This window comes from Trichomycterus rosablanca, chromosome 8 (genome assembly GCF_030014385.1).
Source record: "Trichomycterus rosablanca isolate fTriRos1 chromosome 8, fTriRos1.hap1, whole genome shotgun sequence".
NCBI classification, from domain to species: domain Eukaryota; kingdom Metazoa; phylum Chordata; class Actinopteri; order Siluriformes; family Trichomycteridae; genus Trichomycterus; species Trichomycterus rosablanca.
In genome coordinates this window covers 16,479,038-16,504,225 of record NC_085995.1, presented here as the reverse complement: position 1 = coordinate 16,504,225, position 25,188 = coordinate 16,479,038, and the positions used below count along the sequence as shown (strand labels likewise).

The 25,188-nt window shown below is 41.4% G+C and overlaps 1 protein-coding gene across 1 annotated transcript in view; it reads right to left on the bottom strand.

Annotated features, from left to right (window-relative positions):
• pcdh1b (protocadherin 1b) overlaps positions 1 to 25,188 on the bottom strand; it is a 98,806-nt gene that overhangs the window by 13,785 nt on the left and 59,833 nt on the right. The window contains exon 4 of the mRNA XM_063000529.1: positions 12,175 to 12,394. Coding sequence (XP_062856599.1) covers positions 12,175 to 12,394 — 220 coding nt within the window. The remainder of the gene's footprint in view (positions 1 to 12,174; positions 12,395 to 25,188) is intronic.

Below are 25,188 nucleotides of genomic sequence, written 5' to 3'. Positions count from 1 at the left end.
GGTTTATTTGTCACATACACAGTACAACTGGCAGTGAAATGCTTTAATGCTTTAAATGATCTTCTGATATGATAGAAGGGAGGATATGTTCTTGGCACAAAAATTTGTGTTCATTGCAAAGTAAACTTATAGGACGGTATGAACTGCAAAGAGAGGGATCTTTATCTTTTTTGGCGATGAGTGTAATGGTGGCCTGAGACAGGGAAGGCGGCAGACAACCTCTGCTTAGAGCCTCATTAAAGACCTCCAGCAGGACAGGAGGCAGCAAGTTATTGAATTCCTTAAAAAATTCTGTTCCAAAGCCATCGGGTCCAGGAGATTTCCCACTGTTAAGGGATCTAATTGCATCCGATAGTTTGCTTAAGGTAATGGGGCGTTCTAGCTCCTCAGTCTGAGCAGAGTCCATCACAGGAATTTTTAGTCCATCCATGAAAGAGTGCATGGCGAAAGTATTGGCTGGACCCTCTGAGGTATAAAGTGAAGAGTAATAATTCTTAAAAGCCATGTTAATATCTTTGGAATAGGTCATTACGTTGCCGAGGGTGTCCTTAATTTGGTGGATCAGCCTGGAAGCCTCCTGCCTCCTTAACTGATGAGCCAACAACCGTCCACTTTTTTCCCCATATTCATAAAAAAAAATCCTTGTAACTGCAAAATGGAGGCTTCTGCATGTTTGGTGGAGAGTAGGTTAAATTCAGCCTGGAGATCTAGTCTTTTTTTAACTAACTCAGGGGTAGGACTAGAGGACATCTGGCCATCAAGACAAAGTATAGATTTAGAAAGTTCATCAAGTTTCTTCGTGTTGGACTTCCTAATGTGTGATGCATAAGAAATTATTTCGCCCCTGATCACCGCCTTAAGCATTGGATTAAAGCGCCATTGAGGGGGGTCTCTTTGGTAATTAACAAAAGTCAGTTCCATTAGCAAAGGGGCATGGTCAGAGATGACTATTGCTAAATAATCGATCCGGTTGAGTTGTTGCATAAGCTCGTGGCTGATAAAGAAATAGTCTATTCGGGAGAAGGAGCAGTGTACCTGGGAGAAAAAAGAAAAAGATTTTAATTGGGGTGGAGCTCCCTCCACGGATCGGTACAGCCACTTTCCTCGACAAAGAGAGATAGCAAAGATGCCATATTAGACAATTTAGTGGACGTTTGTTTTGAACGATCCAAAGTGGGATTAATTACACAGTTAATGTCACCTCCTAAAATTAATCTGTGTGTATTTAAATTGGGAATAATAGACAGCAATCTATCCATAAAGTCCACATCGTCCCAATTAGGTGCATATACATTAACCAGTACAACTTGGGTGTGGAAGAGAGTGCCCACCACTATGATATATCGTCCATTTTGGTCAGATATAATATTAAAGGGAATAAAATTTATTATTTTGTTGACCAGTATGGCTACCCCCCTTGCTCTGCTATTGTAGTTAGAGTAAAATACTTGATTAATCCATGGTTTACGGAGTTTGGTGTGCTCAAGTTTAGAAAGGTGAGTTTCTTGTAGGAAAGCAATATCAGCGTCCAAAGATTTAAGATGATTAAACACTCTTATGGTCTTGTTTCGGGATTGTAGGCCCCTGACATTCCAGGAAATAAATTTAACAGATTTGCTCAGATTTTGGACGAAGGTAAGGGGAAGGAGAGAAAGGGGAAGAGGATGGGAGAAAGAGGAAAAGTAAAAAAAAAGAAAAAAAAAGAAAAGAAAGAAAAAAAAAAAAAAGAAAAAAAAAACACCCTAATGTAAACCCACTGTGAACGTACTTCTAGTACGCAAACACACATTCGGAACGACCAACTACAACTAAACCGAGTCTAGTCTATTTACTGCCAAAACATATCCCCGCTCCCGAACAAACACACCAGGGGAAAATATTACCAATAATAGAATTAGCATATATAGCGACCAACAGACCAACAAAATAAACACAAAATACCCCCAAAGTCCGTTTATGGAGAAAGATCTTAACCCTTGACATAATCACCAACCGCAATTAGCAATGCCAACAGTATCAGTAATGTCTAGATTTAAGTCCTTGACACTCTATTAAAAGAAACATAGGGCCCGAATTCGGTGTACATAGTCTGTAAATTAACACAATGATCACAATCAAGAATCATGCAGTCAATGTTATAGAACAAAGGCTGTTTTGTTACAAAAGAGAAAAAAATTACAAATTTCGGGACCCAAAAGATTACGAGCACATTTCAAGTGTGAAAATTAAAAAGCATGGTTGAATGTGCAATAACAATACAAACTCAATCCACAATAGTAAAAGAAAGTAAAAAAAAGTGCTCGTTGAGAGTGAGTGTCACCCACAGCTTTTTAAAAGTGCTCTAAAAGTGCAAGTATGAGATCTCCATCGTTCACTAAGAAAGCTTAGTGACTGTACACTATATTGAACTCCATCAACAAACCCGAGGTTCAGCGATTGTAATGTTCTTTGAAGAAAGCTTGGGCAGCCTCCGGAGAGTCGAATAGCTTATACCCGTCCTTCAAGGTAGCCGTGCTGGGTGCAGTAAACTGAATCGGGCCCCCTCTTTATACAGCACGGCTTTCACTGCACGAAAAGCGGCCCGACGCCGGGACAGGTCCGCACTTAAGTCATGAAAGAATCTAAGATTGTTACCTCGAAAGCACACACCATCTCTGCTCTTTCCGAGAACGTACATCTTATCCTGGAAAGAGTGAAAAAGCATAATAAAAGGCCTTGGTCTGTTGGTGGTCTCACCACCCACCGCCGCAGATCGTCCCTGCCGATGAGTGCTTTCCAGGATGGGCCGGTGTTGAAAATTATCTGAGCCGAAAACCTCCAGTAGAAGTTCAGACATGAAACGTGTCGGATCAGGGCCCTCCATGTTCTCTGGAATTCCGACAACTCTTAAATAAGAGCGTCGGGAGCAGTTTTCAATGTCATCAATTTTGTCTGATAATGTGGAATTTTTCGCAATAAGCGACTTGCATTGCTTTTCCAGTTGAATAATCCTGTCACTGTGGTCCGAAGCTGCGGCTTCCAGAGCTTTAATACTCCCAGAGTGAGCATCCAGTTTAATTGAATCGAGGGTGTCTTTAATAGGCTGTACGGCATTAGCAAGAGCTGTCGTGTGTTCCGAAATTAGGGAGCCTTTCAATTTTTCCAGCACTGGCTGAAACCAAGCCGGAGCATCGGACGGGTAAGCCTCGGTGCTAACAGATGTAGCAGGCCTCTTTGGAGACCCCCCAGAATCGTGAACAGGGCTGCCCAAAGCGACGGTGTTGGAATCGGGCGGAGCGTTAGCTTGACGCCCTGTGTTAGCGCCGGCCGCTAGCGATTGTTCCAATGTGGGTTGAGTACGTGCGGTATTAGGCGTAGCTTTTTGGAAACATCTTTCTCTCAACGGTCGCGACATCTCTTCGTGTTTTATTAAAAAAGAAAGTTGACTGGGGGATTCAGTTCAAATAAACTGAATGGTCGCTAAATTTTAATACTTTTTAGTGTGTTGTCGCGGGAGCGGTCCTAACAAGCGTCTATACATGGCGCATTACAAACCGGAAGTGAACCACCTCTGCTTTAACCTAAGATGCAGACAGTCAAGACTGAGCCCCAAGCGCTTGTGCCTTGGGTCCACAGTTAAGGGAGGTCAAGCTGAGTAGACCCTACTTAGAGCACAGAATCTAACTGAGTGAAAAGAACTCCTGAGTGAAAAGATAAGACAGGTATATTTAACTACAGATGCACTAAAAGACAAGATCAACCAGACCCTGCAAAAACTGACAGCATTCATACCTTCTACCATTTTGGAGGAAGTTTTAAACTTTGTGGACACAGCACAGTTGACGCAACACATCAAAAGCAAGGAACGACAATCTTAAAAATTCCAAACTCTACAAGCAAGAACATATCTTTTTTTTTTTTTTTGCCTGCCACCCTTCGGGGGACCAATTAATCTTTATTAGTGTTAATACGAAGTACTAGTTACTGTGGTCGTTGTGAAGAGGGAAGATATACAGTGTATCACAAAAGTGAGTACACCCCTCACATTTCTGCAGATATTTAAGTATATCTTTTCATGGGACAACACTGACAAAATGACACTTTGACACAATGAAAAGTAGTCTGTGTGCAGCTTATATAACAGTGTAAATTTATTCTTCCCTCAAAATAACTCAATATACAGCCATTAATGTCTAAACCACCGGCAACAAAAGTGAGTACACCCCTAAGAGACTACACCCCTAAATGTCCAAATTGAGCACTGCTTGTCATTTTCCCTCCAAAATGTCATGTGACTTGTTAGTGTTACTAGGTCTCAGGTGTGCATAGGAAGCAGGTGTGTTCAATTTAGTAGTACAGCTCTCACACTCTCTCATACTGGTCACTGAAAGTTCCAACATGGCACCTCATGGCAAAGAACTCTCTGAGGATCTTAAAAGACGAATTGTTGTGCTACATGAAGATGGCCAAGGCTACAAGAAGATTGCCAACACCCTGAAACTGAGCTGCAGCACAGTGGCCAAGATCATCCAGCGTTTTAAAAGAGCAGGGTCCACTCAGAACAGACCTCGCGTTGGTCGTCCAAAGAAGCTGAGTGCACGTGCTCAGCGTCACATCCAACTGCTGTCTTTGAAAGATAGGCGCAGGAGTGCTGTCAGCATTGCTGCAGAGATTGAAAAGGTGGGGGGTCAGCCTGTCAGTGCTCAGACCATACGCCGCACACTACATCAAATTGGTCTGCATGGCTTTCACCCCAGAAGGAAGCCTCTACACAAGAAAGCCCGCAAACAGTTTGCTGAAGACATGTCAACAAAGGACATGGATTACTGGAACCATGTCCTATTGTCTGATGAGACCAAGATTAATTTGTTTGGTTCAGATGGTCTCAAGCATGTGTGGCGGCAATCAGGTGAGGAGTACAAAGATAAGTGTGTCATGCCTACAGTCAAGCATGGTGGTGGGAATGCCATGGTCTGGGGCTGCATGAGTGCAGCAGGTGTTGGGGAGTTACATTTCATTGAGGGACACATGAACTCCAATATGTACTGTGAAATACTGAAGCAGAGCATGATCCCCTCCCTCCGGAAACTGGGTTGCAGGGCAGTGTTCCAGCATGATAATGACCCCAAACACACCTCTAAGACGACCACTGCTTTATTGAAGAGGCTGAGGCTAAAGGTGATGGACTGGCCAAGCATGTCTCCAGACCTAAACCCAATAGAACATCTTTGGGGCATCCTCAAGCGGAAGGTGGAGGAGCACAAAGTCTCGAATATCCGCCAGCTCCGTGATGTCGTCATGGAGGAGTGGAAAAGCATTCCAGTGGCAACCTGTGAAGCTCTGGTAAACTCCATGCCCAGGAGAGTTAAGGCAGTTCTGGGAAATAATGGTGGCCACACAAAATATTGACACTTCAGGAACTTTCACTAAGGGGTGTACTCACTTTTGTTGCCGGTGGTTTAGACATTAATGGCTGTATATTGAGTTATTTTGAGGGAAGAATAAATTTACACTGTTATATAAGCTGCACACAGACTACTTTTCATTGTGTCAAAGTGTCATTTTGTCAGTGTTGTCCCATGAAAAGATATACTTAAATATCTGCAGAAATGTGAGGGGTGTACTCACTTTTGTGATACACTGTACATCACATATAATAAGGAGATAATAATATAAGCAGAATAAAAAAGGGGGGGGGGTAAGAGGGTCATTGTGTAGAGGAAGGATATACATCACATATAATAAAGAGATAATAATATAAGCAAAACAAAAAAAGGGGGGTGAGAGTGGAGATAAAATAGGAGACAAAACAAACAAAAGTGAAAAAAAAAAGAGAGAGCGAGACCCATAAATAGGGGGTTGGGGTGTTTTAGTAGTGGAGTCAGCTGATTTATAACAAGTTGCCAGAAGTGTTTGATTGGTGGACAGTACCATAAGGCGTGTATGTAGTTGTCTGGGGTGTTTAGTGAGCAGTGTATACAGATTTCAGAGTCCACTAATCCCACTTTATATAGTTTTTGCCTAGTATATTGTACTCTGTAAATTACCTTATATTGTATAAGGTGGAGGTTCGTATTGTTAGTCATTTTAAATGTGTTTTGGAGAATGCTTGTCCAGAAATTGGCAGTGAGAGTAATTGAGAGATCTTCTTCCCATTTTTTTGGTATAAAGACTGTTTGGTCTAGTTCAGATAAGAACCTATAAATTTTAGATAAGATTTTGTCTGAGGAGGAGATATTGAGGAATTCTGAAATTGGTGGAGTAAGTTGTAGTGTTGTTTTATCCTTAATTTTTAAGTTTAATATAGATCTAAGTTGGAGATATTCCAGAAACTGGTTACTCTTGATGCCATATATGTGTAAGACTGTTGCTAGGTTGTTGTTCTGTAGAATGTGATGTAAGTGAGTAATACCTTTTTCTTTCCACTTGTGTAGTTTCAGTGTTTTGTTGATGGTAGGGAAGTCAGGGTTGTGCCATACGGGTGAGTGTTTAGTGGGTGCAAGTGTAGTGTTTGTGTTCTTGTAGTTTCCACCAAGCTATTAGAGTTGATGCTATCATTGGGTTTTTAAAACAGGGTTGGCATTTTAGTGTTGTACTAATACATGGTAGGTCTGCAATTTGTATTTTATTACTTAATGTTTGTTCCACTTCTCTCCATATTTCATCTGTCTGATTTGGTTTTACCCATTTAATTATGTACTGTAATTGATTTGCGGCTAGGTATAGTTGGAAATTAGGTGCTTTGAGGCCTCCCTGAGTGTTTTTGTAATGTAGTTAATTTGATTCTAGGTGGTTTGTTTTTCCAATAGAATTTGGAAATGATTTAAACCAGGTGGTGGTGGTGGTGGTGGTGTGGGGTGGGGGTGGGGGGGGGTGTTGGATAGGAATCATTGAGAAGAGGTAGTTTACTTTTGGTAATACTGTCATTTTGATAGTGGATATTCTGCCAATGAGGGATAGTGGGAGTTTCTTCCATCGGATATAATTGTTTATAGTTGTGAGTAGTGGATGAAATTAAGTGTGTGCAACTCAGACAGTTTTAATGCCCAGGTATGTGATGTGTTTAGTGCACATTGCGATAGGGAGGGACTGAGTTGCTATATCTGCTAAATTCATGTTAAATGGTAGAACGGTGGATTTGGACCAGTTAATGGAGTAATCTGAGAAAATGTTTTAATGATTTGTATTGTTTGAGCAATTGACGATGGTGGGTTTTGTAGAAACAGTAAAATATCATCTGCGTACAGGCTGATTTTGTATTCTATAGTGTGAGTCTGGATCTTTTAATATTTGGGCTTTGTTGTATAGCTGCAGCTAGTGGTTCCATAAAAATTGAGAACAGGAGGGGAGAGAGGGGGCATCCTTGCCTAGTACCTCTGTGCAGTGTGAAATTCTGTGATATTAGTCTGTTAGCATTGACTGTAGCCTTGGGTGAAGTGTAAAGAGTTTTAATCCATTCTATAAATGATTCTCTGAACCCTAGTTTATGTAGTGATACATAAGTGTAGTGAGTTTATGTGGTGAATAGAAACTTATGGAGTGTTGTGTGGTGTATCAGACTGAGTAGTCTGCGCATGTTGGTAGTTAAGTGCCTACCTTTGATGAAGCCAGTCTGATCCGGATGTATGAGGGATGGAATGACTGTTTCCAATCTGGTAGCCAAGGCCTTGTAAAATTCTATGGGAAAGCCATCCTATCCGGGTGCTTTATTATTAAACATCTGGCGGAGAGCATTATGGAGTTCTTCTGATGTTATTGGTTTTTCCAATATACGTTTTTGTTTTTCAGTTAATTTTGGTAGGGTTATATTATCAAGAAAAGTGTGGTATCTACCGGGTCTGGATCATGTTCTATTGAGTATAGATTTTTATAGAATTTCCTAAATACTTGATTTATTTCTTCTGGTGTTTGCTTGAACATTCCGATCTCATCTTTGATTACTGGGATTGTTGTTTTTTCTTTGTTATGTTTTATTTGGTTTGCTAAGAGTTTACCAGATTTGTTGTTGTGTTCAAAAATCTTCATATCTTCCCAGTTTCCCAAAGTAGAGTTGGTGGGGTTTCTGAAGAATCATTTATTTCTAGGAAGGATGCCCACTCTTTCCTGATGTAGCTAACGAATTCTGGGTCTGTAAGTAAGGATGTATTAAGGCGCCATCTGAAAGTTTTATATATTGAATTTATATTCCATATAAGTGATACTGGAGCATAGTCGCTAATTATTATAGGATAATATGTTATGTCTGAAATATTAGATATGATAGAATTACTGGTTAAAAAGTAGTCAATGCTGGAGTGTGAATGGTGAACTGGTGAATAAAAAGAGAATTCTTTGGACTTTGGGTTTTTGAGGCGCCAACCATCGCTGAGCCCTAAGTCTGTCATGTATTGTTTAATGATGTATGTTGATTGCCAATAAAGTGTATTGTCTGTACTGGTTATTCTGTCTAAATATGGGTCGATGATTGAATTAAAGTCACATCCAATTATAATTGTGGAATCTGAGATATTGTTCACATGGGTGAAAAACGTATTAAAGAAGGATGGGTCATTAGTATTTGGGCCATATAAGCGTGCAATTGTTAAGGGAGTGTTGCTGATGGTGATGTTTATTATGATATATCTTCCTTCCGGGTCTGATATAGTGGTGTGATGTGTGATTGATACTCCTCTTTGTTTGGAGTTATAGTGGGCTGAGAATATATGGGTGAATTGTGGTGATTTGAATTTGTCATGATTTGTTTCTGATAAATGAGTTTCTTGTAGTAAACAGATATCTGCCTTTAGGGTAGCGAGATGGTTTAATACCTTGGTCTGTTTAGTCTGTGTGCCAATACCACAAATGAACATATAATTCTGAGAGAATACCCAAACCATAAAAATGACAATACATTTTCAGAGAGACAGGATAAGTAGGCGTAGAACGGATATGGATCTCACCAAACCAGAAATTTTCAAAAGACTCAACTTTGGTCCATCCCCTCAACAGCTGCCTGATGTAGACTTATCACAGCCACAAAATCAGCTGTAAGAATGGACAATCTGGCACAATCTGAAGCAGAACAAACCAGAATGAGGGTATCAGCGGTCCTCTCCAGTCCCAAAATACCTCATCCCAGCCTCACCATTCAGGAAATGGAGCTTATCCCTGAGCAAAGACTGAAGAATCACCATACTGACAGTGGACAAGGGGAGGTGCACCGTCATTCTCAACACAGCTGATTATTACACCAAAATACCCACACCTCTCAGTGACAGTAACACGAGATTTTGAACTGAGATCCCATAAGCAGCTACATAGAGCAGGAGCAAAAAAGAAAGAGAAACAGCTATTGACTGCCCAACGTACTACTGTATTTACCCTGGGGATGCTATACCCTGCATGTAAGAACTTCCAAATGATACACAAGGAATGTGCCCCACTCAAACCCACCATCAGCAGCATAGACTTAGCCACCTTTGATGTCACCTCACTCTTCACTTGTGTACCCACAACTGAGGCAGTGGAGATGGTCAAAAATGACTACAGCAAGACAGCTCCTTACACATCAGAACCAACTTTACCCCGATTAGATTTATACCCTGCCGGACATCTGCCTTACCACCACCTATTTCAAATACAGTGAGGGTTTCTATGGACCAGAGGTGCCCATACTTTCGGGGCTTGAGATCTACTATTTTCAGTCAACAAATCCTCGCAATCTATTTTTTAAAAAAGGTTGGCCTCACTATTTTTGAAAAAACAAAAACTTTGAAGCTTTTTTTTTTTAAATGCGCTTCAGTTGCCTGTATTGATATTCAGCATTACAGGGCAAGCAACTGAAAAATCACACTAACCTTATTCTGATGATTTGCACTGAATGGTATCAGCCAGGTTTATGTAGTCTGAACAATAGCTGCTGATGCCAATTCTCAAGCAGACTTCCAAGTGTTCATCAGTAAGAGTGGACTGATATTTAGACTTATTTTCATGTGGGAAAAGGCTAATTCACACAAAAAAGTTTATCCAAACAATGCCATCAAATATGTGGCTCATTTTCTTATGTTTGAATATTTTTCTTCAGCCAGCCAGTTCCAAAACTGTCCAGCAGAGGCCCTTGACTTCATATAAATGTCAGATCATAGGGTTGAAATTTCATCTTCAAAAGCAGATGGGTCCATGTGAAACAACGATGAAGTTTTTGAAGCCAGCACATCAGCTTCAGCTGTACCTCCAAATGGAAAGCACATGAATGTTGCAATCGGCTCAAGCAAACTAAAATTTTAAAAGCGCTGTTCAAAGCCTGCCATCACATTCTGAATGTGTTCAATGTACCATGCACTATTCAGTTGTATGCAAGATGCCCCTGCTTTTCCAGCTCCAATGACATGTTTTAGAAGTTCCGCAAGTTGTGACGCTGCAACACTGAGGACAATAACTTTTTCGTTTAAAAGCGTGTACAGAGCTGATCATGTCAGCCACACATTTGTCCTTGCTCTGCAGCTCTAAATTAAGCTGAGGCATAGCTATGATAACAAATTAAGGAAACAGTGGCCACATTTGATGTCAATTATATTGACCTATTTGATCGATGTAATGGGCACCCCTGCTGTAGACAAAAACATGAATTTATGTAAATGAAACCTAAGTCAGAATCTACAAAGAAGTGGAGGCTTCACCAAGAAGAATACCAAGTTACCTTCTTACCATTCCTAGACTGTGCTGTGCTCATTGAGGATGATGTTTTACTGTAAGTTTACTGGAAACCCAAACACACAGACCAGTGCCTACTGTTTGACTCTCACCACCCAGTGGAACACGAACTTCATGAGAACACCTAAAAATGTGGCATTTTCAAGGCTGCAAAAAGGCATATAGAGGAACCTCATACATCAACCAATGAAAAACAGAACAACAGACAGAACAACATTGTCGTCCCATATGTGGCATGATTGTCTAAGAAATGAAAAAGGACTTTTTTCAAGCACGACATCCCGGTGCATTTCAGGCCCAGCAACACCCTTGGACAAAAACTGATTCAAGCCTATGACAAAACACTCAAGCACAAACAGAACAATGTGGTGTATGTTGTGCAATATACTGTAGTTATAAATGTTTGGACCTATGCATGGGAGAGACAAAAACACTCCATAGACGCATGGCACAACATAGGAAAGCCAGCTCATCGGGACAAGACTCAACCCTACATCTGCACTTAAAGGAAGGGACACTCTTCTGAGGACAAAAATGTTTACATTTTAAACAGAGAGGACAGACGGTTTGAAAGAGGACTAAAGGAGGCCATCTATGTCCAATCGACCATCAACCATTATTAAAGAGAGGTGGCTTTTAACACCAATTGTCAGCCACCTATAAAGCAGTCTTGAGATCCCTTTGTAGGCGGTTTAACCCCCATTTACACCTCGACCCATGTGATCTTAACAACACACTTTTGCAGGGTGGCTCAACAACTCAAAGGACAACCCCATTAAATGGTTAAATACAAAAATAAAATGGTTTTTTTCTTCCACACCAAACTTACCTAACTATGCCTTTGTGGCCCTTTGAAGAAAGAAAAAATGTTTATGACTGACTTTTACAGTACCACACTTGAATTCAGTGAGTGCTTTATAATGACATGTTCTTTCACTTATCTGTAAAAGCAGACTGCATGGCTGAGTGATTGATTTTATACAACGTGGCAATGGGACTAAATGACACACATAAATTCATTGATTAAGCAGTGTGTTTCCCAATTCAAACCTCTGTACATTTGCCCCTAACTTTAGCAAATGCTGATCTTTCACTTATGAACACAACAGCAAGGTCAAGTTTTTAAGCACTGAGGACAATTTTTTTTAATACAAAACATGTTTATGCTTAAAAGTTGTAAGGTGTATGAGATTACTTGCTGATTTTCTACAGAAAAACTAAAAAAACTTTAAGATCTGTGAAACTGGTGGTTACGAAAGACAAAAGCTAAGCGGCCAACTAAATGCATACCTATGCCAGCACAATGCAAGTTCCAGAACTGGTACTCATCCAAGAGGACCCATTGGTCTTTTCTAAGAAAACTGTTTAAAGAAAACATTAGCATGTGAGACATGCTGTCTCAAACACCTTTTGCCAAATAACCTCCTATTCCAATTCCAATGATCTTTATACAATCTTTTTTAAGGGAGGGATTAGAAAACGAGTAAAAACACATGGTCCTACCATTTTCAGGGTGTTCTATCTCCCCTATGCTGCCATCTGGAGTTGTTCTCTCATAGTGATCCTCAGGCAGTGGTAATGGCACAATTCTTGGTCCTGAGGAACCTTTGCTGCTCTGTGTTTCTGATTCATCAAGGCCACTGTCATAGAAACTGTGAAGGGAGGAGTCCTGCAGATCCTGTGATGGATTGGTTGTTGAGAAGGTCACACGACGATGTGGCAGCTGCAGTTGGGAAATGACAATGACAAATACTGTGTTACACTAATTACATTTACATTCAGTATTTTTTGCATTCAGAGTAATTGCTTATTAGTGCTTATTTAAGGTTTGCAGATCACCATTTCAGATCAGTTACTGGACCAAGTGATAACATAGTAACGCAGCAGGTAAGTGTGGCTACCACATAGCTCCAGGGTCCTACGTACCTAGATTAAAACCTTGCCCACCAATCACTGCCTGTATGGAGTTTGACCTGTCCTGCTAGTTCTCCCTTCTGTGGCAAGTGTTGCAGGTTGTCCTACATGTGTTTTTACTGGATTCCACACTTTCTTTTTATATATGAAAAACATAAATAAAGTAAACTGGCTGCCCTATATTCGGGTGAGTAAGTAAATGTGCACGTCTGTTACCATGCTATGATTAACAAAAATGGTGATTGTGTGATGCCAAAGTGACCACTTCACACCCATCAATCTACCCACCTCAAATGCATCCGTTATCTCACCTCTGACACCACCACCACCTTCCCCCTCAGTCACCCAGGCTACACTTGAGATAGGTGTCAAAGATGTCAGCCAGCTCTTCCGGAGACAAAAGACCAGGAAATCGTCAGGCCCGGACAACATCTCTCCCTCCTGTCTCAAAGCCTGCGCTGACCAACTGGCTCCAATTTTCACACGTATCTTCAACAGATCCCTGAAACTGTCTGTAGCTCCCTCCTGTTTCAAACGCTCCACCATCATCCTGATCCACAAGAAACCCTCCATAACTGGACTGAATGACTACAGACCGGTAGCTTTGACATCAGTAGTCATGAAGTCATTTGAACGATTGGTGCTAGCCCATCTGAAGGAAAACACTGGACACCTACTGGACCCACTGCAGTTTGCATATAGGGCTAACAGGTCAGTGGATGATGCAATCAACATGGGCCTTCACTACGTCCTGCAACACCTCGACTGCCCTGGGACTTATGTAAGGATACTGTTTGTGGACTTCAGCTCAGCTTTCAACACTGTCAACCCTGGAATTCTCTCCTACAAACTCTCTCAGCTCACTGTGCCCCCTGCCATGTGTCAATGGATTACCAGCTTCCTGACAGGCAGAACACAGCAGGTGAAGCTAGGAGAAGTCACTTCTCACACTCGGACAGTCAGTACTGGTACTCCTCAGGGAAGTGTTATCTCACCACTGCTCTTTTCACTCTGCACCAATGACTGCATCTCCAGTGACCCATCTGTGAAACTCTTAAAGTTTGCAGATGATACTACAATCATTGGTCTGATTCGCGATGGAGACGAATCTGCTTACTGGAGAGAGGTCGACCAGCTGGTGCACTGGTGCAGTCAGAACAACCTGGAGCTTAACACGCTCAAGACTGTAGAGATGACAGTGGACTTCAGGAAACACTCACCAGCACGGCTCCCACTCACAATTTTAGGCAGTCCTGTTTCAACTGTGGAGTCCTTCAAGTTTTTGGGCACTATCATTTCCCAGGACCTGAAGTGGGAGTATAACATCAACTCCATTATCAAGAAGACCCAACAGAGAATGTTCTTTCTGCGGAAAATGCGAAAGCTGGGACTGCCACAGGAGCTGCTAAGACAGTTCTACACTGCGGCCATCGAATCAGTTCTGTGCACTTCTATCACAGTCTGGTTTGGTGCAGCCACAACACAACACAGGAACAGACTGCAGCGACAGGTGAAGTCAGCTGAAAAAATAATTGGTGCTCCTCACTCCTCAAAATGATCACTGACTCCTCACACCCTGGACATTACTTCATTCAACCACTCCCCTCCGGCAGGCGCTATAGATCCATCCACATTAAAACCACCAGATTCAAAAGCAGTTTCTTCCCACAGGCCATCTCCCTCTTAAATAAATAAATGACTGATAATACAGACCTAAACGTAACAATTTTCATCTGCTGCCAATTGACTACACTGTAGTACTCTTCCTACATGTTGTGCACTTTACTGTTTTGTAAATATTTCAGATGCTGCTAAATTACATATCTGTATATTGCGTGTATATAATCTTATAGTTTGTATAATTTTGTGTTTTTGTGTTTAATGTATACATTGCTTGTACACTGTATTATTACAAGAGAGATACCAACAGCCGGAAACAAATTCCTTGTGTGTATCCACATACTTGGACAATAAATCTGATTCTGATTCTGATGCCCTGTAATGGTCCGATTGGTCCGTAAATGGTGGATTGTCCCAGGTGAATGATCAACACCAAGGCGGTTCTTAAAAGATAGCAGAAGAATTTAGGCTTTTGTCAATTACTCATTTTTACTTATCCATTCAACTTGGTTTTAGGTCAAATTAGGCCTGAAGCCATCTATAAACTTAAGTGCAAGGCAAGAATACTCTCAGGACATGACTGCAATTAATCACAGGACAACCAACAATTTTTTTTACACTAGATGCAATTCAGAGCAGCCAATCCACCTTCTGCATGCTTTTGAGAGGTTGGAGAAACCCGGACAGGTGTAAGCAATGTTGACACTGGGAGATAAATGGTAAATAGAGGAGAACATTAAACCCATGTTCCCGTGTGCTGTGTGGTACTTATTTTACCAGCTATCATCATGCAGCCAGAATCAAACAGATGATTCCCATGCTGGTAAAGCTTTTTGAGTAGAGCAGTAAGTATGTGTTTAAACCTGTGTGAAGCAGAACACACTCGGTTACAATGAAAACAGACAGCTCACATATTGGTATATGGCACACACACACACACACACACTTTTACCACTAGCTATCATTCAACTGCTTCTCTTTGATACTAGTAAATCTTTATCCCTCAGTTTTTTCCTGCTGTGAAATCTTCACAGATTTTAAATTGCCCTCCTAGGACATACATGTATTTTATAGTGGTGTGCGATATTGCAAAATTTGTTATCGATCCGATACCAAGTAAATACAGGGCCAGTATTGCCGATCTCGATACCGATACCAATACTTTTTAATAATTAAGGTAGATGCATCTTCAAATTTCTAAATCTGAATGAATTTTCATGACATTTAAGTGTATTATTTTAATACATACATTTCAAGTAGCTGCTCTCATTAGGGTTGTAAATAAATTCAGATGTTTAAAGTGGTTCAATTTCTCGTTTCTGGTGGTTTACTTTCTCACAACGTTACTATCATGGCGTATCACCACAAAGCAGCTAACTCATAGTTGTGTTTGCTGGGTGAATACATTTGTAAATTTTTAATAGTGACCGAATATATGTGTCCTTGTTTATTTAAAATAAAAAAATCGATGCTATTCTGTTTACATTTATAAGCACAAAGTCAAAAGAAAAGAGCTCTCATTCACCAAAACACGGAATAAGAGCCTCACTATGCATGCTCCGATTTATGTGCGTAAGGTGCGTCTGTACTTTAAGTATGTATAGTTTACACAATTATTTTTTTTTTTCTATATCTTTGCATTTTTTGTATATTTTTCTTAGAGAAATCAAAACATCGTTTGCACAGATTAACAAAAAATCATTCTCACTAATGTCCACCTTTTTATTATAGACAAGGCATTGACTAGAGAGCTCTCGCACTTCTGTAGACTCATTTCTCTGATTAAAAAAACAATGGGAGCAAATTAAATTTGTTAAAACGTAGTGTTTTTTTGGAAATTTTATGTACATGATTTTAAACAACAACAAGACTAAAAACGTGTCAAAAACTAACAAAAAAAACTGTAAAAACAATGTCAACAATGAGAAACATTATTTACACTGAACAGTGAAAATAGTGAGAGCAGTGTGAGAAACAGTGATGAGCCAGAGCAGCACACACACAAGCCATCCCCCAATTCTATTTCTCCTGTCCAGAACAGAAAGGGAGCAACACACTACAAAACAGACAAAGAAAATAGATTAATAACCTGTTCAAATGTTTTAGAGGCTGAAAGAGAGACATGACTCTTTGACTTCAGTGCGTCAGGCTTTACTAAATGCGGATGGGTCAAAAAAAAAAAAAAAAAACCTGTGACCTAAAACTGATGAAAATAATGAGATATTTCCCTAATCTCAAAACAATTCATGAGTGAAGACAAATTCATGAGTGAACACAAAAAAAGTGAAGACATTAAAAAAATTTGTTCACATGTTAAATAATGATGCAGTGAAATGTCTTAGATGAATTCTTTGTCATTGCTGTTTTGTTTTTATCCTTAACACTACGCAGGATACAGTATGCATATAGCTTTCATAAATATCATTGGGGCAAGAGATAGAAGAAAAAGAGCAGGTCTGTCTGAAGTGTCGAGACAAAAACACATTGAAGTATTTTTTTATATAGGAAACACACAGTGACATGAGTAGTGCTGTCGAATGGACACAGAAATGGCCTGGCATCTGTGTTTTAAGTCGTAGCACCTAAACTTCTGGTCTAATGTCTTGATACCATTACCCCAGCAACTCTATAAAAGATGGCAGATGAAGTCTGCTCTGGCCCTTTTTATACAATGCCTGTGTATAATCAGTTAAGTGCTTATTATATTAAGGTAAACAACCCAGGTACTTGTAAGTGCTGACAATCTCCATACCCATTTCCTGGATGTTCATTGGTTTTTGTGGAGTGAACTTAGTCCTGCAAAAGTCTACCACCATCTCTTTGGTTTTACCCATATTGATCTAGAGGCAGTTCCGCTGACACCAGTCCACAATGTTCTTTCCCTGTACTTGCTATCATTATCATCAATAATGTAGCCAACAATAGCAAAGTCATCAGTAAACCTCTGTAGGTGGCAGGTCTTCCAGAGGACTGGTACTCTCACATGTTCCTTGATTGAAAATGCAGATATACAGCTGGTCTGCACAGTGCCTTAGAAGCACTGAACAGTACTTGTTTTCAGGGTGTATGTCGTCTGGACCTGCAGCCTTCCTTACTTTTATCTTACTCAGTTCCCTCCTTACTTGTTTTCTGGTAAAGGACAGAGGAGTGCATGATTGAGTGCTAGGTGACACTAACAGAGGTGTGAAGCATTAAGCTGTGGTGGTTGATGGGCGTAGTGAATGTGGACAAAGCAGCAGCTGCCTAATCAAATCTGTTGAAGAAGGTATTAGGGTCATTTGCACACTATTGGGCACACTGCTGCCACTTGAGTGACAGGTTAATTTAGAATGGACATTTAGATAAGGTTGCTACTTAAAATGTTCTACAGAGAGAGTAAACTTATAATCAACAACCTGGTAGCAGCCTCCCTCTTGCACAAGCTTGCATGTATCAACCCTACTTTAACCCTCTTGTCTAAATTACAGTCAGTCCTACTAAACTTCTACTGAACTTATTCTGGGACAAACTACACTGGGTAACACAGGACACACTATTTTTGGCGAAAGAAAAGGGTGGTCAGTGTTTGGTGCAATCTGCCCAGTTAGGAAGCATAAGCGATTGTGAATCAAGTTCACCTGCTTTGGTGCAAATGAAAGTGACAACAGGTGCACAGGAGAGGCAACAGCAAGACAACCCCAAAAAGGGAATGGTTTTGCAGGCGAAGGCCGCAGACAAATACCCTCTCCTTATCCTTCCTGACTGATTCTTGTTTAGTTTTGTATTTTGCTAGGGTCCTTGTCAATACTGGTAGAATGAGACGGTACCTGCAGCCCTTTCAGGTTGCACCGGTAGTCTAGCTCCTCCAGGATGGCACACCCATACATGCTGTTGCAAGAAGGTTTGCTGTGTCTCCCAGCACAGTCTAAAGAGCATGGAGGAGATACCAGGACACAGGCCATTACCTGAGGAAAGCAGGACAGGGCCGTAGAAGGGCATTAACCCAGTAGAAGGACCGGTATCTGCTCCTTTGGGTGAGGAGAAACAGGAGGAACACTGCCAGAGACCTACAAAGTGACCTCCAGTGGGCTACTGGTGTGCATTTTTCTGAACAAACTGTCAGAAACAGACTCCATGAGCGTGGCATGATAGCCTGACGTGCTCCAGTGGGACCTGTACTCACAGCCCAGCACCATGCAGCTCGATTGGCATTCACCAGAGAACACCAGGATTGGCAGGTCCACCATTGGCGCCATGGTGAACTGCAACATCATCCAGCATGACCGGTTTGGTGGTGGGTCAGTGATGGTCTGGGGAGGCATATCCTTGGAGGGTCGCACAAACCTCAACTTGATAGCCAACCTCTGGGACTTTATGCATCAGTGCATCCAACGCCGTCAAGTTGCGCCACAGACTGTCCAGGAGCTCACTGATGCCCTGATCCAGGTCTGGGAGGACATCCCCCAGGACACCATCCGCCGTCTCATCAGAAGCATGCCCAGACATTGGGAGTGCAAACAGGCACGTGGGGGCCATACACACTACTGAGTAACATTATGAGTTATTGTGATAAAATTCACGGAAATTGAATGAGCTTATCATTTCAATGTTTTATTTTGATTATTGAGTATATACAGTGTATCACAAAAGTGAGTACACCCCTCACATTTCTGCAAATATTTCATTATATCTTTTCATGGGACAACACTATAGACATGAAACTTGGATATAACTTAGAGTAGTCAGTGTACAGCTTGTATAGCAGTGTAGATTTACTGTCTTCTGAAAATAACTCAACACACAGCCATTAATGTCTAAATAGCTGGCAACATAAGTGAGTACACCCCACAGTGAACATGTCCAAATTGTGCCCAAATGTGTCGTTGTCCCTCCCTGGTGTCATGTGTCAAGGTCCCAGGTGTAAATGGGGAGCAGGGCTGTTAAATTTGGTGTTTTGGGTACAATTCTCTCATACTGGCCACTGGATATTCAACATGGCACCTCATGGCAAAGAACTCTCTGAGGATGTGAGAAATAGAATTGTTGCTCTCCACAAAGATGGCCTGGGCTATAAGAAGATTGCTAACACCCTGAAACTGAGCTACAGCATGGTGGCCAAGGTCATACAGCGGTTTTCCAGGACAGGTTCCACTCGGAACAGGCTTCGCCAGGGTCGACCAAAGAAGTCGAGTCCACGTGTTCGGCGTCATATCCAGAGGTTGGCTTTAAAAAATAGACACATGAGTGCTGCCAGCATTGCTGCAGAGGTTGAAGATGTGGGAGGTCAGCCTGTCAGTGCTCAGACCATACGCCGCACACTGCATCAACTCGGTCTGCATGGTCGTCATCCCAGAAGGAAGCTGACGCACAAGAAAGCCCGCAAACAGTTTGCTGAAGACAAGCAGTCCAAGAACATGGATTACTGGAATGCCCTGTGGTCTGACGAGACCAAGATAAACTTGTTTGGCTCAGATGGTGTCCAGCATGTGTGGCGGCGCCCTGGTGAGAAGTACCAAGACAACTGTATCTTGCCTACAGGCAAGCATGGTGGTGGTAGCATCATGGTCTTGGGCTGCATGAGTGTTGCTGGCACTGGGGAGCTGCAGTTCATTGAGGGAAACATGAATTCCAACATGTACTGTGACATTCTGAAACAGAGCATGATCCCCTCCCTTCGAAAACTGGGCCTCATGGCAGTTTTCCAACAGGATAACGACCCCAAACACAACCTCCAAGATGACAACTGCCTTGCTGAGGAAGCTGAAGGTAAAGGTGATGGACTAAACCCAATTGAGCACCTGTGGCGCATCCTCAAGTGGAAGGTGGAGGAGTTCAAGGTGTCTAACATCCACCAGCTCCGTGATGTCATCATGGAGGAGTGGAAGAGGATTCCAGTAGCAACCTGTGCAGCTCTGGTGAATTCCATGCCCAGGAGGGTTAAGGCAGTGCTGGATAATAATGGTGGTCACACAAAATATTGACACTTTGGGCACAATTTGGACATGTTCACTGTGGGGTGTACTCACTTATGTTGCCAGCTATTTAGACATTAATGGCTGTATATCGAGTTATTTTGAGGGAAGAGTAAATTTACACTGTTATATAAGCTGCACACAGACTACTTTTCATTGTGTCAAAGTGTCATTTTGTTAGTGTTGTCCCATGAAAAGATATACTTAAATATCTGCAGAAATGTGAGGGGTGTACTCACTTTTGTGATACACTGTATATGTATATATATATATATATATATATAAATACACCGATCAGCCATAACATTAAAACTACCTCCTTGTTTCTACACTCACTGTCCATTTTATCAGCTCCACTTACCAAGGAGAACTTTGTAGTTATACAATTACTGACTGTAGTCCATCTGTTTCTCTACATGCTTTGTTAGCCCCCTTACATGCTGTTCTTCAATGGTCAGGACTCTAAAAGGACCACTACAGAGTAGGTATTACTTGAGTGGTGGATCTTTCTCAGCACTGCAGTGACACTGACATGGTGGTGTGTTAGTATGTGTTGTGCAGGTATGGAGTTTCTAAACACCTCACTGTCACTGCTGGACTGAGAATAGTCCACCAGCCAAAAATATCCAGCCAACAGCGCAGTTGTAGCCTAGTGGTTAAGGTACTGGACTAGTAATTGAAAGGTCGCTGGTTCAAGCCCTATCTCTGCCAGGTTGTCACTGTTGGGCCCTTGAGCAAGGCCCTTAACCCTCAATTGCTTAGACTGTATACTGTCACAGTACTGTAAGTCGCTTTGGATAAAGGCGTCTGCTAAATACTTAAAATGTAAATGTAAACAGCGCCCGTGGGCAGCATCCTGTGACCACCGATGAAGGTCTAAAAGATGACCAACTGTCTCTGACTATACGTCTACAAGGTGGACCAACTAGGTAGGAGTGTCTAATAGAGTGGACAGTGAGTGGACATGATTTTTAAAAACTCCAGCAGCGCTGCTGTGTCTGATCCACTCGTATCAGCACAACATGCACCAACACACTACCATCATGTCAGTGTCACTGCAGTGCAGAGAATCATCCACCACCTAAATAATACCTGCTCTGTGGTGGTTCTGTGGGGGTCCTGACCATTGAAGAACAGGGTGAAAGCAGGCTAAAAAGATGTGTAGAGAAACAGATGGACTACAGTCAGGAATTGTAGTACTTCAAAGCGCTCCTATATCGTAAGTGAAGCTGATAAAGTGAGTGTAGAAACTAGGAGGTGGTTTTAATGTTATGACTGAACGGTATATATATATATGTGTGTGTGTGTGTGTGTGTGTGTGTGTGTGTGTACAGTATATATATATATACAGTGTATCACAAAAGTGAGTACACCCCTCACATTTCTGCAGATATTTAAGTATATCTTTTCATGGGACAACACTGACAAAATGACACTTTGACACAATGAAAAGTAGTCTGTGTGCAGCTTATATAACAGTGTAAATTTATTCTTCCCTCAAAATAACTCAATATACAGCCATTAATGTCTAAACCACCGGCAACAAAAGTGAGTACACCCCTAAGAGACTACACCCCTAAATGTCCAAATCGAGCACTGCTTGTCATTTTCCCTCCAAAATGTCATGTGATTTGTTAGTGTTACTAGGTCTCAGGTGTGCATAGGGAGCAGGTGTGTTCAATTTAGTAGTGCAGCTCTCACACTCTCTCATACTGGTCACTGAAAGTTCCAACATGGCACCTCATGGCAAAGAACTCTCTGAGGATCTTAAAAGACGAATTGTTGCGCTACATGAAGATGGCCAAGGCTACAAGAAGATTGCCAACACCCTGAAACTGAGCTGCAGCACAGTGGCCAAGATCATCCAGCATTTTAAAAGAGCAGGGTCCACTCAGAACAGACCTCGCGTTGGTCGTCCAAAGAAGCTGAGTGCACGTGCTCAGCGTCACATCCAACTGCTGTCTTTGAAAGATAGGCGCAGGAGTGCTGTCAGCATTGCTGCAGAGATTGAAAAGGTGGGGGGTAAGGCTGTCAGTGCTCAGACCATACGCCGCACACTACATCAAATTGGTCTGCATGGCTGTCACCCCAGAAGGAAGCCTCTTCTGAAGTCTCTACACAAGAAAGCCCGCAAACAGTTTGCTGAAGACATGTCAACAAAGGACATGGATTACTGGAACCATGTCCTATGGTCTGATGAGACCAAGATTAATTTGTTTGGTTCAGATGGTCTCAAGCATGTGTGGCGGCAATCAGGTGAGGAGTACAAAGATAAGTGTGTCATGCCTACAGTCAAGCATGGTGGTAGGAATGCCATGGTCTGGGGCTGCATGAGTGCAGCAGGTGTTGGGGAGTTACATTTCATTGAGGGACACATGAACTCCAATATGTACTGTGAAATACTGAAGCAGAGCATGATCCCCTCCCTCCGGAAACTGGGTCGCAGGGCAGTGTTCCAGCATGATAATGACCCCAAACACACCTCTAAGACGACCACTGCTTTATTGAAGAGGCTGAGGGTAAAGGTGATGGACTGGCCAAGCATGTCTCCAGACCTAAACCCAATAGAACATCTTTGGGGCATCCTCAAGCGGAAGGTGGAGGAGCGCAAAGTCTCGAATATCCGCCAGCTCCGTGATGTCGTCATGGAGGAGTGAAAAAGCATTCCAGTGGCAACCTGTGAAGCTCTGGTAAACTCCATGCCCAGGAGAGTTAAGGCAGTTCTGGGAAATAATGGTGGCCACACAAAATATTGACACTTCAGGAACTTTCACTAAGGGGTGTACTCACTTTTGTTGCCGGTGGCTGTATATTGAGTTATTTTGAGGGAAGAATACATTTACACTGTTATATAAGCTGCACACAGACTACTCAAAGTGTCATTTTGTCAGTGTTGTCCCATGAAAAGATATACTTAAATATCTGCAGAAATGTGAGGGGTGTACTCACTTTTGTGATACACTGTATATATATATATATATATATATATATACTGCACACACACACACAGTGGCGATTTCTCTAAGACTGCAAGGGAAGCTCAGCTTCCCCTAAAATGTAAAAAATTAAATGGTCAAATATGTACAGTTGTGTTAACATTTCATTGACTACAAATGTGTTAGAACACGTTCATCTTGAAGACGAGTTTGTTCAGAATCAGCTACTTATCACAAATCGACTGACTCGAACTTCTCATACATTCCCGTAGCTCAATGCATTTGCCCGCAGAAGCTGAGCGTCTCTTCACTTCAATGGGGCTGCATGGGAGTTTTTTTTTTTCATTGCTTCGAAAGTCGTCGGTCATTGGATAAATGCCACGATTTTGTCCCGCCCCCGGACGCTGAGCGTCTCTGGGGGTGAATGGAGCTGTGGGCGGGTCTGGACGCTGAGCTTCTGCAAGATGATTGGAGGATCAGTCGAAAGGCTGAATCCCGTTTTGATTGACAGCTATCACTTAGAGCTTCAGTCCCATCGCGGATTTTGCGAGTAAAGTCGAAAGACAAACTGCATCCCATTTCAGGCCATTTTCTTGAAAAGGAACAGAGGGCACAATTTATATATAAATAAATTGACAAATTTTATGATGTAAGCCGACAATGAGCTTCCCCTGTTTGAAAGATCAGCAGCCGCCACTGATATACTGTATATATACAGTATATATATATTCTATAGTAGAGCACACTGAATCCCGTTGTACATGTTCATATTCGTATTCTGCCTACAGTTCTTACAAAAGCTTTTAGCAAGTATTAAGTCTTTTACTTGGAAACCTATTACTTGGAAATCTGACAAAACCTTGTTTTCAATAGATTTAAAGAGGCTGAACAACTTTAGTCTTCCAGGTTCTTATCACAATATTTTGACTCCCTACACTGGCTTCTGAATGAAACCCTGCTCCATAGTGTTTATCTAGATACTGCAGGCACCACACTTACTGAGGTGCTTATCAGACACTCTGGGAGCAGATTTGCAGAATATCAGTGAAACAACTGCAAGGCTAAGATTAAGATCTGCACAGACTTTAGCACATTATCTCCAGAGATGGCACTCTTTTCTCTCACATAAGAAAGAAAAGTAAAAAACTGAGGAAGTACTCTACAGGATCAAAGAAGCCAGACAATGGAGATCCCTTCCGATCTCTCTCTCTCCAAACATGAGAGAAACTACAATTCCTCTATTAAAGCGTAAAGATAACATGAAAATAAACTTGTGTGATGCTTCTAAGAAAAGTTTTTACAAAGCGTGTGTATATGATTTTAATAAGAAATGTCTATATGATTAGTGTGGATACTCCTTGGCGAACTCTCCTTGGCTTGAACGAGAAACAGCAAACCTGGTGGAGAGTGCTGTATAAACCAACAAAAGCTAAGAGTTGGAGACTTGAAGTGGAGAGTTTTACATGGGATTGTAGCTGTAAATGCATTTATCTCTATTTTATCCTCTGACACTGATCAGATCTGTCCCTTTTGTCCTACATGCTTTGCAGTGTGTAAGGCTGAAGTTGCTTTTTTACATGATATGTTTTGTTGTCTTAATAAAAAGTTTTACTTTTTAAAGGAGTAAAATACACACAGAGGAGAAGAACAGAATGTCAACTTTGAAATGTTATCACTGCACAAGCTAAAATGGCAATGCACATCAGTCACAAAAACAAAATTGTTTTAATGATCACTACTGCAATTACAAAGTCCAGGATTTTAATAAACCTTAAATTTGAACTTAAATTTGCACAAATTCTTGAAATCATGTTTAAATCTTGTTGTGTTTTTATTTATTTATCTATTTTTTAAATCAATTTATTTATGCCTTTTTGTACATGAACATACGTAGATTTCCTGTTATTTTTATTGTCTAATAAAGTAGACCAAAATTCTTTCTCTCTCTGTCAGAGTACATGTTGGGAAAGAGTGTGTGGTTGAGTATCCCCCTCTGGTTGTCACTTTTCTTCTATATCTTTTATTTTAAATACTTTTTGAATACTTTTATAAAAACAATTTTAATTTCAGCACCAGAGTATGGCTGGAAGGCATGA